General features: G+C 45.5%; 1 protein-coding gene across 2 annotated transcripts in view; it reads right to left on the reverse strand.

Moving 5' to 3' along the window:
• Nucleotides 1-15,259, reverse strand: part of SNX14 (sorting nexin 14) — a 135,430-nt gene extending 120,171 nt beyond the window's left edge. For both annotated transcript variants that reach the window (XM_073626895.1, XM_073626894.1), the window contains exon 1: nt 15,055-15,259. In XM_073626895.1, coding sequence (XP_073482996.1) covers nt 15,055-15,191 — 137 coding nt within the window. In that variant the 5' untranslated portion in view covers nt 15,192-15,259. The remainder of the gene's footprint in view (nt 1-15,054) is intronic.
• Between the last annotated feature and the right edge of the window lie 2,150 nt (nt 15,260-17,409).

Genomic DNA, 17,409 nt, shown 5'->3' on the forward strand with positions numbered 1-17,409 from the left:
CCAAACAAGGCAGTTATGACTCAAGCCGTAACCCTTGCAATAAATCTGTTGCACAATCTGTCTCGCTGCTTCTTTTTAGCATTGCCATGCTCCATGACAGAATTATTCATTTCACAGTGTATAGTTCATTGCCAAAAACATGCACCCCAGTTTATATCTCTCCATTGTACATCCACAACTGTACCCCAATGACTGCTTTTTCACCTACAGCCGTCCCATGGCCTCTGTACTGCACACTGTAAGGCCCCATTCATACCTCAGCGTTTTGTAGTTTGAAGCGCCAAAACACTGGAGGAGAAAGAAAAAAAATCTATTATTCTCTATGGAGATGGTTCACATCTCCACTCCAAGTCACCTGAAGCCAACAGCCTGAGGCTCAAAAAAGTTCTGGAGCTTTTTTGGTAGCTCAAATACAATATTTATTGTATTTATTTATGGTTATTTTTATTTGTGTATTTATTTTACATTTATTATTATTATTATTATTATTAGGCCTCTTGTACACTGCAGCTTTTTTGCTGAGCTAAAATACAGCCCATTAATTGTAATGTGCCTATGCACACAGGCACGTAAACAAGCGCCATGCATTCTTCAGTAAAAAAATTAAAAATAAATAGAAAAATCAGCTTTTTGGTCAGTAATTTATGCCTCATGCACGCAAATGCTAATTTACATATTGTGCAGAAAGAGAACGCAAGAATAAGTTCCCGCGCATTTAAGTGAAAATGCGCAGATGCATATACGCGAAAATGCATGCGTGAAAATGCACAACTATGTACCAAAAAAAACTTCTGAAAAAGTAGATGCTCAAACAGGAGTATCATGTGCAAGAGGCCATAGAAGTAGTAGTAGTGTTGAAGACCTTAACACTAACAAAAAATAAAATAAATAAACCTAACCTTAAAGGAGAAGTCCACCTTAACACTAAAATCCCTGCATCTACAGACATCAACGACCTAACATTAGCCTATCTAACCCTGTAAAGAAGAAATCAGTATACATATCTTTTCTGAAGTTGATCAGACCCGATCCCATGCTTCACTGTGGAGGTGGGTGCAGAGGACACAGCCGACAACGGAAGCCCCATAGTAACTCTATGGGTGACGTCACTCCCCATTGATTTCACAGCCGTTGTCGGCTGTGTCCTCTGCAGAGCTTCCGCTGCTGGAGATTGGGTCGGCATTAGAAAAGATATGTAAAGCTCAAAAACGCTGTGTACAAACACACGAGTCGCACATAAAAAGGCACCAAATTCATGCATAAAAATATGCAAAAAAAAACCACCAAAGAAACGCTCAGGTGTGAATGCAGACTTAGTACTGATGGTCACTTCTTTCATCATACTCAACAAAACAATGGCCCCGCTTTCCTCACTCCCTTCACCATACCTCATAAGACAGCTGTCGTAACAGCTCTCCCTATTATAGAGATTTACCCTCCATTCCTGTTTCAGGAACAACTCTTTTTTTTTGAACTCCACATAATGTTCTGTCCTCCTGCCATTGGTCAACAGGACAAACAGAGGGTTCAATGTCCTAAGTGAACATAAACAGAAATAGAGTGTGTTCTCTACTAAAAACCAACAAAAACACACTCATCCATTTATAACACCTATACACTGAATTTCATTTTAAAACAATGAAGGGGTTATTTACGAAAGGCAAATTCACTTTGCACTACAAGGGCACTTGGAAGTGCAGTCTCTGTAAATCTGAGGGGAAGATCTGAAATGAGGGAGAGCTCTGCTGATTTTATTATCCAATCATGTACAAGCAAAAATGCTGTCCCCCTCAGATCCAAGTGCACTTGTAGTGCAAAGTGGATTTGCCTTTAGTAAATAACCCCCATAATGTATTCTTCTACATGAAGAAAGCTTATACATTGGTAACGGGTCTACCAATACTGTCCCAACTTTTCCACTGCAGATCCAATCTAATAAGCCAAATATGTACGCTTTTGCTAGCATGTTAAAGTGGTTGTAAACCCGTTACAACCACTTTTACCTACAGGTAAGCCTAGATTAAGGCTTACCTGTAGGTGCTCGAAATATCTCCCAAACCTCCACGGTTTAGTGGATATTTACAAAAAAGGCGATTGCCGATGTCTAGGGCGCATGCGCCGTAGACAACGACGCAGGCGCACTTTAGACTCCTTTAGAGAGTCTTTAGTATCATTTCTAAAGGAGATTGTGCCGTGACTGGCGCTCCAGCGCACATGCGCGGGAGTGACGTCATCGCGGCTCCGGCCAATCACAGCGCCGGAGCCACGATACCTGGAAGGAAGATGGACGCATCGCGGAAGAGGGGACAGCGGTGATATCGCAGGCTTCGGTTTCAGGTAAGTGAAACATAATGGGCTACTATGCAAAGCATATGCTTTACCTTTGCAGAGAAACAAAGAGGAAGTAAAACCCATCAGGGTTTACTTCCTCTTTAACACCACTATACATTGTTACAAAAAAATAGGATTTCTATAACAGCTTACCTATAAAATCCTTTTCTTGGAGTACATCATGGGAAACAGAGCCTTAAGTAATTACTTAATGGGTTATGGGCCACCTTTAGGTGTTGACATTGGTATACCCAATACAGGAAGTTGACTCCCCTATATAACCCCTTCTCCTTCCAGGAGCACATCAGTTTTTGTAGTAAAAAAATATACTTAAATCCCAAAAGAGGGGCGGGACCTCTGTGTCCCGTGATGTACTCCAAGAAAAGGATTGTATAGGTAAGCTGTTATAAAAATCCTATTTTCTTTATCATACATCATGGGACACAGACCCTTAAGTAATTACTTAATGGGACTTCCCATAGCAATGCTACTTGAGGGGAGGGAGACACAACCCCCAGGGTACCTCGAGACTTGGGGACTTATACTGCTGCCTGCAGCACACTGCGCCCAAAGGCAATATCCTCATACCTCCTTACATCCACCTGATAAAATGTTGTGAATGTATGCACCGAAGACCAAGTTGCGGCCTTACAGATCTGAGCCATGGAGGCCCGGTGATGCACTGCCCAAGAAGCACTAACCGCCCTGGTAGAGTGTGCCTTAACTTGAAAATGGGGAATCTTACCCCTTAAATTATAAGTTTGAAATATAACCTGCAGAATGCACTTAGCGACAGTGGATTTCGACGCTGCCTGTCCTTTCTTAGGACCCTCTGGCAGAATAAATTAGACATCAGTCTTTCTAATCTGAGCATTTGTCTTTAAAAAGATTTTCACTGCTCTCACCACATCAAGACAATGTAGTGACTTCTCTTACCTTGGAACATGGTTTTGGAAAAAACGATGGCATGACAATATCTTGGTTCAGGTGAAAACCTAAAACCACTTTTGGTAAAAAGTCTGGACGAGGGCATAACATCACTCTGTTCTCATGAATAATCAAATATGGCTCTTTACACGAAAGAGCAGCCAATTCCGAAACGCTCCTTGCTGAGGATATAGCAACCAAGAACACCAGCTTCCTTGTCAGAAGGATAAGGGAATATGCTGTATCGGTTCAAATGGCTGTTTGTGTAACAATGACAAAACTAAGTTCAAGTCCCAAGGGCTCAAAGGTGATTTAACTGGTGGATTAATCCGCATCACCCCTTGCATAAAAACCAGGACTAAAGAATGCGTAGCAAGCGGTCTTTGAAATAAGATTGATAAGGCTGAGACTTGGCCCTTAATAGTACTCAAGGCCAATTTCATCTCTACGCCTAATTGTAGAAAGGCAAGAATTCTGCCTATGATATATCTCCGAGGGTGCCAACCCTTGGATTCATACCAGGAAACATAAGCCCCCCAGACTTTATAATATATAGAGTTCTGGAAGCTGGCTTCCTTGCATTAATCAAAGTAGAGACAACTGACCCGGAAAGCCCACGTTTTTTCAGAATGTGGGTTTCAATAGCCAGGCCGTTAAATTTAACGTTCGTAAAGTAGGTTGGAATATCGGCCCCTGTGAGAGCAGGTCTGGCCTTAGTGGAAGGGACCATGGATCCTCCACTGCCATCTTTACGATTTCTGCATACCATGGCCTTCTGGGCCATGCTGGTGCTGCCAGAATTACCGGCTTTCTTTCCAGCTTGATCCTGCAAAGAAGTAGTGGCAGCAACTGAATAGGGGGGAATGCATAGATTAGTGAGAACTGATCCCACGGGGTCACCAACGCATCTGTTCCGCATTCGAGTGGATCCCTTGTCCTGGACAAAGTTACATAGTTACATAGTAGGTGAGGTTGAAAAAAGACACAAGTCCATCAAGTCCAACCTATGTGTGTGATTATGTGTCAGTATTACATTACATATCCCTGTATATTGCGGTCATTCAGGTGATTATCTAATAGTTTCTTGAAGCTATCAATGCTCCCCGCTGAGACCACCGCCTGTGGAAGGGAATTCCACATCCTTGCCGCTCTTACAGTAAAGAACCCTCTACGTAGTTTAAGGTTAAACCTCTTTTCTTCTAATTGTAATGAGTGGCCACGAGTCTTATTAAACTCTCTTCTGCGAAAAAGTTTTATCCCTATTGTGGGGTCACCAGTACAGTATTTATAAATTGAAATCATATCCCCTCTCAAGCGTCTCTTCTCCAGAGAGAATAAGCTCAGTGCTCGCAACCTTTCCTCATAACTAAGATCCTCCAGACCCTTTATTAGCTTTGTTGCCCTTCTTTGTACTCGCTCCATTTCCAGTACGTCCCTCCTGAGGACTGGTGCCCAGAACTGGACAGCATACTCCAGGTGCGGCCGGACCAGAGTCTTGTAGAGCGGGAGAATTATCGTTTTATCTCTGCAGTTGATCCCCCTTTTAATGCATGCCAATATTCTGTTTGCTTTATTAACAGCAGCTTGGCATTGCATGCCATTGCTGAGCCTATCATCCACTAGGACCCCCAAGTCCTTTTCCATCCTAGATTCCCCCAGAGGTTCTCCCCCCAGTGTATAGATTGCATTCATATTTTTGCCACCCAAATGCATTATTTTACATTTTTCTACATTGAACCTCATTTGCCATGTAGTCGCCCACCCCATTAATTTGTTCAGGTCTTTTTGCAATGTTTCCACATCCTGCGGAGAAGTTATTGCCCTGCTTAGCTTAGTATCGTCTGCAAATACAGAGATGGAACTGTTTATCCCATCCTCCAGGTCGTTTATGAACAAATTAAATAGGATTGGTCCCAGCACAGAACCCTGGGGGACCCCACTACCCACCCCTGACCATTCTGAGTACTCCCCATTTATCACCACCCTCTGAACACGCCCTTGTAGCCAGTTTTCAATCCATGTACTCACCCTATGGTCCATGCCAACGCACCTTATTTTGTACAGTAAACTTTTATGGGGAACTGTGTCAAATGCTTTTGCAAAATCCAGATACACCACGTCTACGGGCCTTCCTTTATCTAGATGGCAACTCACCTCCTCATAGAAGGTTAATAGATTGGTTTGGCAAGAACGATTCTTCATGAATCCATGCTGATTACTGCTAATGATATCATTCTTATTACTAAAATCTTGTATATAGTCCCTTATCATCCCCTCCAAGAGTTTACATACTATTGATGTTAGGCTAACTGGTCTGTAATTCCCAGGGATGTTTTTTGGGCCCTTTTTAAATATTGGTGCTACATTGGCTTTTCTCCAATCAGCTGGAACCATTCCAGTCAATAGACTGTCTGTAAAAATTAGGAACAACGGTCTGGCAATCACCTGACTGAGTTCCCTAAGTACCCTCGGATGCAAGCCATCTGGTCCCGGTGATTTATTAATGTTAAGTTTCTCAAGTCTAATTTTAATTCCGTCCTCTGTTAACCATGCTTGAATGGAGGAGAAGATACTTAAAGAATTTCTTGGGATTTTTTTTGCTCTCCTCCGCTATGTGTCTTTCATGTTCTATCTTAGCCATCCTAATTGCACCCTTACATTTCTTATTGCATTCTTTATAAATTCTGAATGCTGTGGATGATCCCTCAACCTTGTATTTTTTGAAGGCCTTCTCCTTTGCTTTTATATGCATTTTTACATTGGAGTTAAGCCATCCAGGATGTTTGTTCGCTCTTTTAAATTTATTACCCAATGGGATACATTGGCTAATGCCCTTATTTAATATGCTCTTAAAGCAAACCCATCTCTCCTCCGTATTCTTTGTTCCTAATATTTTATCCCAATTTATGCCTTTTAGCAAGGTTTGTAGTTTAGGGAAGTTGGCTCTTTTGAAATTCAGTGTCTTTGTGTTCCCTTCATGTCTCCTATTTGTGTGATTTATACTGAAACTAATTGACCTGTGATCGCTGTTACCTAAATTACCCCGTATTTCCACATCTGTTATCAGGTCTGTATTGTTGGTAATCAGTAGATCTAGTAATGTTTTATTTCTAGTTGGTGCGTCTACCATCTGACCCATAAAATTGTCCTGCAAGACATTAAGGAACTGGCGAGCCTTAAATGAATGCGCGGTTCCCTCCGCCCAGTCTATGTCTGGATAATTAAAATCCCCCATTATGATAACACTTCCCATCCTTGCTGCTAATCCAATTTGTGATAGGAGATCCGTCTCCACTTCCTCCCTCAGGTTAGGGGGCCTATAGCATACTCCCAGTATTATTTTCCCCTTAGCTTCATCCCTTTGGAGCTCTACCCATAAAGATTCCACCTCCTCCCTAGCCCCCTCAGTGATGTCATCTCTCACATTCACTTGTACATTATTCTTGATATATAGGCATACCCCTCCCCCTTTTTTACCCTCTCTATCCTTGCGGTATAGGGTATACCCTTGAATGTTTGCCAGCCAATCATGAGAGCTGTTGAACCAGGTCTCTGAAATTCCCACAAAATCCAAATCCTCCTTGTACAACAGTATCTCTAGTTCACCCATCTTGTCCGCCAGGCTCCTGGCATTGGTGAACATGCCACATAGTTTAGACCGGTCGCATATTGTCCTCGTATTGGGTGTTTCAAGATTGCACTTAGTTGACTAAGTTCACTAAGTTGACTTAGTTCATGCTGAATCTGGACGCTAGAAGAAGATCTACATCCGAAGTCCCCATCTTTGGCAAACAGCCCGAAAAATGTCAGGGTGAAGAGACCATTCCCCCGGGAATAACTGCTGGCGACTTAAGTAGCCCGCCTGCCAATTCCCTACTCCCGGTAGGCACGGAACATTCCTTTCTGCCCAAGTTAGACTATGGTTCACCTCTCTCTGCGCTGAGAGACTCTTGGTGTCCCCTTGGTGAATGATATAGGGCACAGTTGTGGCATTTTCGGATAGGATCCTGACAGGACAATCCCTTAACCTGGAAGTCCAGGCCTTCAGAGCCATACGCACTGCCCGAATCTCTAGGATGTTGATGGGCAAGGCTCTTTCGGTTCTTGACCACTGTCCCTGGACAGTCGTCTTCTTTAATACTGCTCTCTAGCCTACTTTCCAGATAATTGGTCTGAAGGATTTTCCTTTCAGCAGATTCTGGGTTAGTAACCACCAGCTGAGGCTTTGGGACACTCTTGGGGACAGCCGCATTGGCAAGTCCAAAGCTTGGATCATTTTGTTCCAAGCAGACAGGATACTGTTTTGCAACAGTCTTGAATGGAACTGGGCATAGGGGACTGCTTCCAACAAAGCCACCATCTATCCTAACAACCTCATGCAAAGGCAAATTGAGGGATCTACTTTTGACCTGACCATCCACACCAGCTCTCGTATGGAGTTGATTTTTTGCCGGAGGCAAGAACACCTTTTTCTGGGCTGTGTCTATGATCAAGCCCAGATAATCCAGCTTTTTTAGCAGTTTTAAGGAAGACTTCTCTAGGTTGAGAATCCAACCCAGACTTTCCAGGTAACTGGTTGTAATGCATACACTTTGCTCCAAGCGAGCTACTGACTGGTCTATTAGCAATAGACTGTTATGCCCTGTGCCCTTAACCAGGCTAGAGGTGGGGCCAGCACTTTTGTGAACACCCGGGGTGCTGTAGCTAGCTGGAAGAGCAAGTCTACAAACTGAATGTGCTGCTGTTCTACTTCGAATCGCAGAAACCTTTGGTGAGTGAGAAATATATGGACATGCAGATATGCATCCCTAAAGTCGGTGGACACCAGAAGTTCTCTTCCTTGTAGGATAGAAAATACTGACCTTATCAACTCCATGCAAAAGTAGTGGATTTTCAGGAACTGATTTAGATTCTTTAGATCTAGAATGGGTCTGACACCTCCATTTGGTTTTGGTACCGTAAACAGGTTTGAATAAAACCCCAAACCTTGCTCTTCTGTGGGGATCTGTATGATCACCCCCTGAGCCAAAAATCGGTCTAATGCTTGAAACAGAGATTGCCTTTTCACTGGATCTTTGGGAACGTTTAATCTCAGAAAACGAGATGGTGAAAACTCCTGAAATTCTAGTTTGTATCCTAGAGACACAGTGGAGATGACCCATCTGTCCTGGATTTCCTTTTGCCAGACTTCTGAGTATTGCAGAAGTCTTCCCCCCACTCTGGCAAGAGGGGGCGCCTCTTCATGATAACGCTTTAGTATTCTGCTTTGCAGATTTCCGGCCCCAGGTCTTCTTTTGTGCCTGGGCCTGACCCTGAGGTTTTCCTCTAGAGTCTGATGGCGGAGGCCGTCGCCAATGCCTAGAGGTGGATGCCCCTGGCGCAGGAGAAAAAGTCAGTTTAAATGAAGGACGTTTATACTTTCTTTTGACTGGCAAAAGAGTACTCTTCCCACTAGAAAATAGTTTGGATGTATTTATCCAAATCATCCCCAAGTAGTTGCTCCCCATGAAAAGGGAAACTAGTCAGAAGCCTTTTGCAAGGTGCTTCAGCTGACCAATTTTTTAACCAAAGGATCCTACATATGTATACTAGCACAAGCGCAAGGCGGGACGCCTGGTGAATAGAGTCTTTCATAGCATCTATGGCAAAACATAGCGCCTATGGTAGTTCGGCCAACTCACGGGCCTGTTGTGCAGGGACCTCCTTAAGGGCCTCTTTGAACTGGACCTTTAGGGACTGACAGATGCCTATTGCAGCGACTGCAGGCTGAGTAATGGCCCCTGCCAAAAAAAGAGGATTTTAACAGGAATTCCAACTTTTTATCTGTTGGATCTTTATGCATTTGTGCATTGTCTACCGGACAAGTTAAACTTTTATTCACACTGGAAATCGCAGCGTCAACTGCTGGTACATTCCATCTTTTGGTGAATTTCTCCTCCATGGGATACAGAACTGTAAATCTCTTTGGAGGGAGAAAATGCTTATCCAGGTGATCCCATTCAACATAAATAAGCTTTTCTAGTAATGCAAGGACCAGAAACGCATGAAAAGACTGTAAAGGTTTTAAAGAACCCAAGGAAGAAACCAAACTTTCAACTGACTCTGTTAGGGGTAGCATGAAAGTGGAACGAACCATCTCCGTAAGAGTTTGTACAATCAATCTCTCAGATTATGAGGTTGAAAAAGGTTCATCAACTGTAGTTTCCTCCGTAGAGAAATAATCAGCTTTTTTTTCCACATGATCGCCTGAGGGTAATACCTCATCCTGTACCCACTGTTCCCTTGGTAAGGGGTTTGAGGTGGGGGAGGGGGATCTAGCACGCTTCCTATCCATTTGGATGGAGGATGCGATTAAAGCCGCTAATCTTCCTTCTAAGCCCTGCAGGGCGGAGGAAAATGCATCTTCAGTCACGTATACAGATGCTGAAGTGTGAAAAGCAGTTGCACCACGACCTGGTTCAAATGACTCACCCTGGCTTGCCATATCTGTTACCTCTGGAGAGGATGACAGTGTGGAGGCATGACTGGAGTTCCCAGCGCCTGGGGGTGGAATTTTTGGTACCTTTGTGGTAATTCTGGAAGCCATAGTGCTAAGCACAAAAGCAGAGGCATTCTAGTAAAATATACTACTTGCTGAGCAATAGTCTAGCAATAACAATGGCACCATAAAGATCAGCTTGATGTTGAGCAACAATGTATTTCCTGTACTGGAAATGCCTGTATACACCCCTTACGTGCCCCAGTGCTTCTGTGTGACAGACTTCTTCTCTTCAGCTGCTCTGATAGAGACCTTCTGTTATAAGAGCGTCTGTTTTAAAAGAAACTTCAGGTGTGAGCCTGATTAGCGTCCCAGCGTGTGCTCCACGTGGACGCTGAGTCCCGCACACGGCGCCGCCTACCTTAGGCCATGCCCCTTTCAGTGACCCACCATCCTTTTTTCAAATGAACCTTAGCCCATGCGCGGACGGCATGGCATTCAGGTCTGTAATGCAGACCCAAAGGAGAGGAGGCTGCAACCGCCATCTGGCGCTCTTGGCAGGTTTCCACATTACATGGGGCGCAACAAGGCTTTATCTAAAAGGCAGGTAAAAACATACTAAAATGTCATTATGGCAATAAAGAAGCCGCCCTGCACCCCTTCTGGGGGGGGGGGGGGATTTACTTAGCAGTTGAAGCTTAATATTCTGTTTCAGCCGGAGCCATAGTACATAATAATATGCTGTACCCCAAGCCCCTTCGTTTCCCCAATTGGGGGGAGAGGAACACCTTGTTCAATTAAGAACCCCCCTCCAGGCTACGGGGGGGGGGAATTTACTTAGCAGTTGAAGCTTAATATTCTGTTTCAGCCGGAGCCATAGTACATAATAATATGCTGTACCCCAAGCCCCTTCGTTTCCCCAATTGGGGGAGAGGAACACCTTGTTCAATTAAGAACCCCCTCCTGGCATCTGGGACACACACGCTGTTGTAGCTGGACACAGAGCTGCTGAGAATTAACGTACCAAGGTATGTGTATCTTTACTCCCTCTAGTGGAGATTTTAAGGCATTACAATGTTTTTCATTGGAGAAAAAAGGCATAGGTGGACTTTTTACAGTTCCTAAGCTTCTTCCCTTACCTTATCCTCGCTGCAGGATACTGCTGAAAACAGACAGATCCAAACTTCACCCATCACGGCGGGCAGCGCTAGTAAACCTTCAAAGACCGGGTCCCTATAATAGGGGTTCCACTCCTTTGGACCTGTATAGCACCCCTCAGGAGCAACTTTAGGTAATGTAGCATGACCAAAAAGAATCCTGGTTCCTGGGGTCCAGCCCTCAAAAGAGAGGCATACAGGCAAAACTTTGTTCTTCTATGCGAGGCCTGGGTACCATCCTGTGGCCTCAGTGGCTTGGGTGGATCCGGTCTATGGAGTAATTTAAATCCAGCATGAATCCCTCCTGGAGCTCCTCAGAGCACATCTTCACTCGTGACCGACACTGGCGAAAAAACTGATGTGATCCTGGAAGGAGGAGGGGTTATACAGGGGAGTGAACTTTTTGTATTGGGTATACCAGTGTCCATCGTCTGAAGGTGGCCCATAACCCATTAAGTAATTACTTAAGGCCCTGTGTCCCATGATGTACGATAAAGAAAAAAAGGTCACCGAAAGGTACAAAAAAGGCCTGTTACACAGTGAAGAACAAGAATAACCACTTTGACTGAATGGATTGTTACCGCTTCTAATAAAATTTTCCATGCAGCCAAGGGGCCCAAGTAGTTTACAAATCATGGTACAGCATAGAGAAACTAAGCTTGCTACAAATGTCTTCCACAAAGCCTGGCCAAAAAAAACAGCATTGTGAGTGATCCTGAATAAAACCTAGGAAAGATATCTTCCTCATTCATCACAGAAAAGAGCATAGAGATGCTGTAATACTTGTCCAAAAATCCACACATGCACAATGCACTCTCCCCCACCCCTGTCACTGCAGTATTGTGCTCAAGGACTCTGATGGATGAGGGAAAGCACACTGCACATGTGCAGATTTGAGGATGAGGGGCAGAGCACTACATATGTGTGAATTTTAGGATCAAAGAAAGTGCACTGCACATGTGCAGATTTAAGGATTGAGGGAGAGCACACTGTTTATTTGTGGACAAGGAAGAGTACACTGGGGTTTATTTACTAAAGTTAGAGAGGGCAAAATCAGCCACACTTCTGCATAGAAACCAATCAGCTTCCAGGTTTTATTGCCAAAGCTTGTTTAAGCTGAGGTTAGAAGCTGATTGGTCTCAATGCAGAAGATTGACTGATTTTGCACTCCCAGCTTTAGTAAATAAACCCCACTGTGTATTTGCGGACAAAGAAGAACACAATGGGGGTTATTTACTAAAGGCAAATCCACTTTGCGTTGCAAGTGCAGTCACTGTAGATCTGAGGGGGGCATGCAAGGAAAATGAAAAACAGAATTTTAGGTTGCACATGATTGGATGATAGAAATCAGCAGTTCTTCCCCATATTTCAGATATACCCCTCAGATCTACAGCGACTGTACTTCCAAGTGGATTTTCTGATGCAGCTCTGCACAGACACAAATCAGCTTTTAGGTTTTTTTTTTTTTTTTTTGTCAAAGTTTAATCGAACAAGCTGAAGTTAGAAGCTGATTGGCTACCATGCACAGCTGCACCAGTTTTTGCACTCTCCAGTTTTAGTAAATCAACCCCACTGAGTATGTGCAGATTTGTGGACAAGGGAGAGAACGCACTGCGCATGTGCAGATTTGTGAACAAGGAAGAGTGCTCTGCACATGTGCGGATTTGTGGACGAGAGAACGCTCTGCACATTTGTGGGCAAGAGCGACCCGTGCATATGTGGACGAGAGAGCGCTCTGTTCTTGTCAAGATTTGTGCACGAGAGAGCTCTCTGTTTAGGTCAAGATTTGTGGATGAGAGCATGTGCGGACTTGCGCACAATAAAGCGTTCCGTGCATGTGTGGATGAGAGCGATCCACGCATGTGTGGCTTTATGGATGAGAGAGCTCTTCCGCGCATTTGTGGATTTGTAGACAAGAGAGCGCACCGCGCACGTGTGGATTTGTGGACAAGAGAGCGCTCCGCGCATGTGTGGATTTGTGGACAAGAGAGCGCTCCGCGCATGTGTGGATTTGTGGACAAGAGAGCACTCCGCGCATGTGTGGATTTGTGGACAAGAGAGCGCTCCGCGCATGTGTGGATTTGTGGACAAGAGAGCGCTCCGCGCATGTGTGGCTTTATGGATGAGAGAGCGCTCCGTGCATATGTGGATTTATGGACGAGAGAGCGCTTCCGCGCATTTGTGGATTTGTAGACAAGAGAGCGCTCCGCGCATGTGTGAATTTGTGGACAAGAGAGCGCTCCGCGCATGTGTGGATTTGTGGACAAGAGAGCGCTCCGTGCATGTGTGGCTTTATGGATGAGAGAGCGCTCCGCGCATACGTGGATTTATGGATGAGAGAGCGCCTCCGCGCATTTGTGGATTTGTAGACGAGAGAGCGATCCGCGCATGTGTGGATTTGTGGACAAGAGAGCGCTCCGCGCATGTGTGGCTTTATGGATGAGAAAGCGCTCCGCGCATATGTGGATTTATGGACGAGAGAGCGCTTCCGCGCATTTGTGGATTTGTAGACGAGAGAGCGCTCCGCGTATGTGTGGATTTGTGGATGAGAGAGCGCTCCACGCATGTGTGGCTTTATGGATGAGAGAGCGCTCCTCGCATATGTGGATTTATGGACGAGAGAGCGTCTCCGCGCATTTGTGGGTTTGTAGACGAGGGAGCGCTCTGCGCATGTGTGGATTTGTGGACGAGAGAGAGCGCACCGCGCATGTGTGGATTTATGGATGAGAGAGCGCTCCGCGCATGTGTGGATTTATGGATGAGAGAGAGCTCCGCGCATTTGTGGACGAGTGCGCTCAGAGCATGTGTGGATTTGTGGACGAGAAAGCGCTCCGCGCATGTGCGGACTTGTGCACAATAAAGCGTTCCGTGCATGTGTGGGCAAAAGAGCGCTCTGCGCACGTGTGGCTTTGTGGACGAGAGAGCGCTCCACGCATGTGTGGATTTTTGAAAGAGAGAGCGCTCCGCGCATGTGTCGTTCCGTGGACGAGAGAGCGCTCTGCGCATGTGTTGTTCCGTGGACGAGAGAGCGCTCCGCGCATGTGTCGTTTTGTGGATGAGAGAGCGTTCCGCGCATTTATGTGGATTTGTGGATGAGAGAGCGCTCCGCACATCCGCGTCTGTGTGGATTTGTGGATGAGAGAGCGCTCCGCACGTGTGGATTTGTGGACGAACAAGCGCTCTGTGCATGTGCGAATTTGTGGACGAGCACTCCGCGCATGTGTGGATTTGTGGGCGAGAGAGCGCTCCGTGCATGTGTGGCTTTGTGGATGAGAGCGCTCCGCACACATGTGGATTTGTGGATGAGAAGGCGCTCCGCGCACAAGCGGATGGGGGAGTACTCCGAGCACATGTGGATTTGTGGACGAGAGAGCACTCCGCGCGTGTGGATTTTGGGATGAGAGCGCACACATATGGATGAGAGCGATCCGCAGACGTGTGCATGAGAGCGCTCCGCACACGTAGATGAGAGGGCGCTCCGCGCACGTGTGGATGAGAGAGCGTTCCACGCACGTGTGGATTTGTGGATGAGAGAGCGTTCCGCGCACGTGCGGATGAGAGTGTTTCGCGCACGTGTGGATTTGTGGATGAGAGAGCGTTCCGCGCACGTGCGGATGAGAGAGTGTTTCGCGCACGTGTGGATGAGAGAGTGTTTCGCGCACGTGTGGATGAGAGAGTGTTTCGCGCACGTGTGGATGAGAGAGTGTTTCGCGCACGTGTGGATGAGAGAGCGCACCGCACAAGTGCGGATTTGTGGTTGAGAGGACGAGAGTGTGTCTCTTTGGAAGTTCTCTGCACACATTATACCGGGATACTTGCCAACGCTGCAGTAACTAGACAATAAGGATGAGCTCCGGCGTGTTCGCATGGCGCACGTGCCGAGCCCGCCAGGAAGTCGGCACGGCGCAGCGCTAATCACAGGCAGGGAGACATTTCCCGATCTCTGCAGCCGCACATCGGGAAATGTCTCACTGCTTGTGATTAGCGCTGCCCCGTGCCGACTTCCTGGCGGGCTCGGCACGTGCGCCATGCGAACACGCCGGAGCTCATCCCTACTAGACAATGACATAGGTAAAGAGCCAGTCTGATGGGCTGACAGAAGTAGGATACATAGAGCAGTATGTGGAGGGAGGGAACACATCCCAGGAAGGAGCCCGTTACCTGAGCAGTAGGAGGGTAGACAGGGACAGAGTGAGCAGAATGAAGCACAGCAACGGGTACTGCCTACAGATCTCCCGCACAGCTCCGACCCGCGCACGTTGTTTTATATGTGACCACATTCTACGGACCGGTGACATGACAGCTCCCGTATCCAGCCCTCTCCTCCTGAGGCTGCTCTTCCGGGAGCGTGATCAGGCGGCCGCCACATACGTCATCACAGGCTGCACTACTTCCGCCATTTTGGAATAGGTATCTGATTTGGGCTAATTAGTGAATACACGGAATGCCCTTCCTCCTCTGAAATATATTTAAAATATATAAATATATATATATTGGGAGATTACTAGACTTTGGTGTGGTGGCTAAATTTGTTTTCTTTTTTAACCACTTGACCTCCAGAAGATATACCCCCCTTCATCACCAGGCAACTTTTTGCGATACGGCACTGCGTTAATTTATCTGACAATTGCGCGGTTGTGCGACGCTGTACCCAAATAAAATGTATGTCCTTTTTTTCCCACATATAGCGCACTATAGCTAAAAAATACAGACAATTTTGAAAAAATAAAAATATTTTTTACTTTCTGCTATAATACATTCCAAATAATTTTTATTTTTTAACCACTTCCCACCCGGCCTATTGCAGAATGACGGCTGGTCAGTGGTTCAGTTATCCTGACGGGATGTCATATGATGTCCAGCAGGATAACAGCCGCCGCGCGCCCGTGGGCTGACCGTTGGTGTCAGTCAGACACAACGCTACACCGATCTCGGTAAAAAGCCTCCGGTGGAGGCTCTTTGCCACGTGATCAGCAGTGTCCAATCACAGCTGACCACGATGTAAACAGGAAGGGGCGTTGATCGGCTTTTCCTCACTCGCGTCTGACAGAGGATCGGCGGCTCTCCTGACAGGGGGGGGGTCTGCGCTGATTGTTTATCAGCGCAGCCCCCCCTCTCGGATGTCCACACTGGACCACCAGGGAAGCCACCAGGACCACCAGGGAAGCCCCCAACATATGGATGGCCAGGTAAATACCCCATGGCCATCCACATATACAAAAATATGCCAAATATATGTCAATCAGTGCCCACAAATGGGCACTGACTGGCAACATTATGCAGCAGATCAGACAAGTGATGCCCAGCAATGCCACCCATCAGTGTCCATCAGTGCCCATCCATGCCCATCAGTGCCCACCTATCAGCGACCATCAGTGCCTATCCGTACCACCCATAAGTACCCATCAGTGCCGCATACCAGTGTCACCTATCAGCACCTATCAGTGCCTAGCATCAGTGCCCATCAGTGGCACCTAATCGGTGCCCATTGGTGCCGCCTTATTAGTGCCCGTCAGTGCAGCCATATCAGTGCCCATCATTGAAGGAGAAAACTTATTTATTTACAAATTATTTTAACAGAAACAAAGAAAAACTTAATTTTTTTCAAAATTTTCAGTCTTTTTTTATTTGTTGCGCAAAAAAAAAAATCGCAGAGGTGATCAAATTTCACCAAAAGAAAGCTCTATTTGTGGGAACAAAACGATAAAAAATTTGTTTGGGTACAGTGTAGCATGACAGCGCAATTGTCATTCAAATTGCAACAGTGCTGAAAGCTGAAAATTGGTCTGGGCAGGAAGATGTATAAGCACCTGGTATTGAAGTGGTTAACAAAATCAAATTTGTTCATCAATTTAGGCCAATATGTATTCTGCTACATATTTTTGGTAAAAAAATCCCAATAAGCGTATATTGATTGGTTTGCGCAAAAGTTATACTTTCAATACAAAAAGAGGGGGGGGGGGGGGATTATCGCGCTGTGAAAGAAGAAAAAGTATATATATACAGCAGCCAGCATGGCCAGAGACAACAGCAAAAAGTTAAATCATGTAATAAAATGCAATGGGGATGGAAAATATTCAGACTCCCTTAAATTTTTCACTCTTTGTTATATTGCAGCCATTTGCTAAAATCATTTAAGCTCATTTTTTTTCCTCATTAATGTGCACACCACACCCTATATTGACAGAAAAACACAGAATTGTTGACATTTTTGCAGATTTATTAAAAAAGAAAAACTGAAATATCACATGGTCCTAAGTATTCAGACCCTTTGCTGTGACACTCATATATTTAACTCAGGTGTTGTCCATTTCTTCTGATCATCCTTGAGATGATTCTACACCTTCATTTGAGTCCAGCTGTGTTTGATTATATTGATTAGACTTGATTAGGAAAGCCACACACCTGTCTATATAAGACCTTACAGCTCACAGTGCATGTCAGAGCAAATGAGAATCATGAGGTCAAAGGAACTGCCTGAAGAGCTCAGAGACAGAATTGTGGCAAGGCACAGAT

This window comes from Aquarana catesbeiana, linkage group LG04, assembly GCF_042186555.1.
Source record: "Aquarana catesbeiana isolate 2022-GZ linkage group LG04, ASM4218655v1, whole genome shotgun sequence".
Classification (NCBI taxonomy): Eukaryota; Metazoa; Chordata; class Amphibia; order Anura; family Ranidae; genus Aquarana; species Aquarana catesbeiana.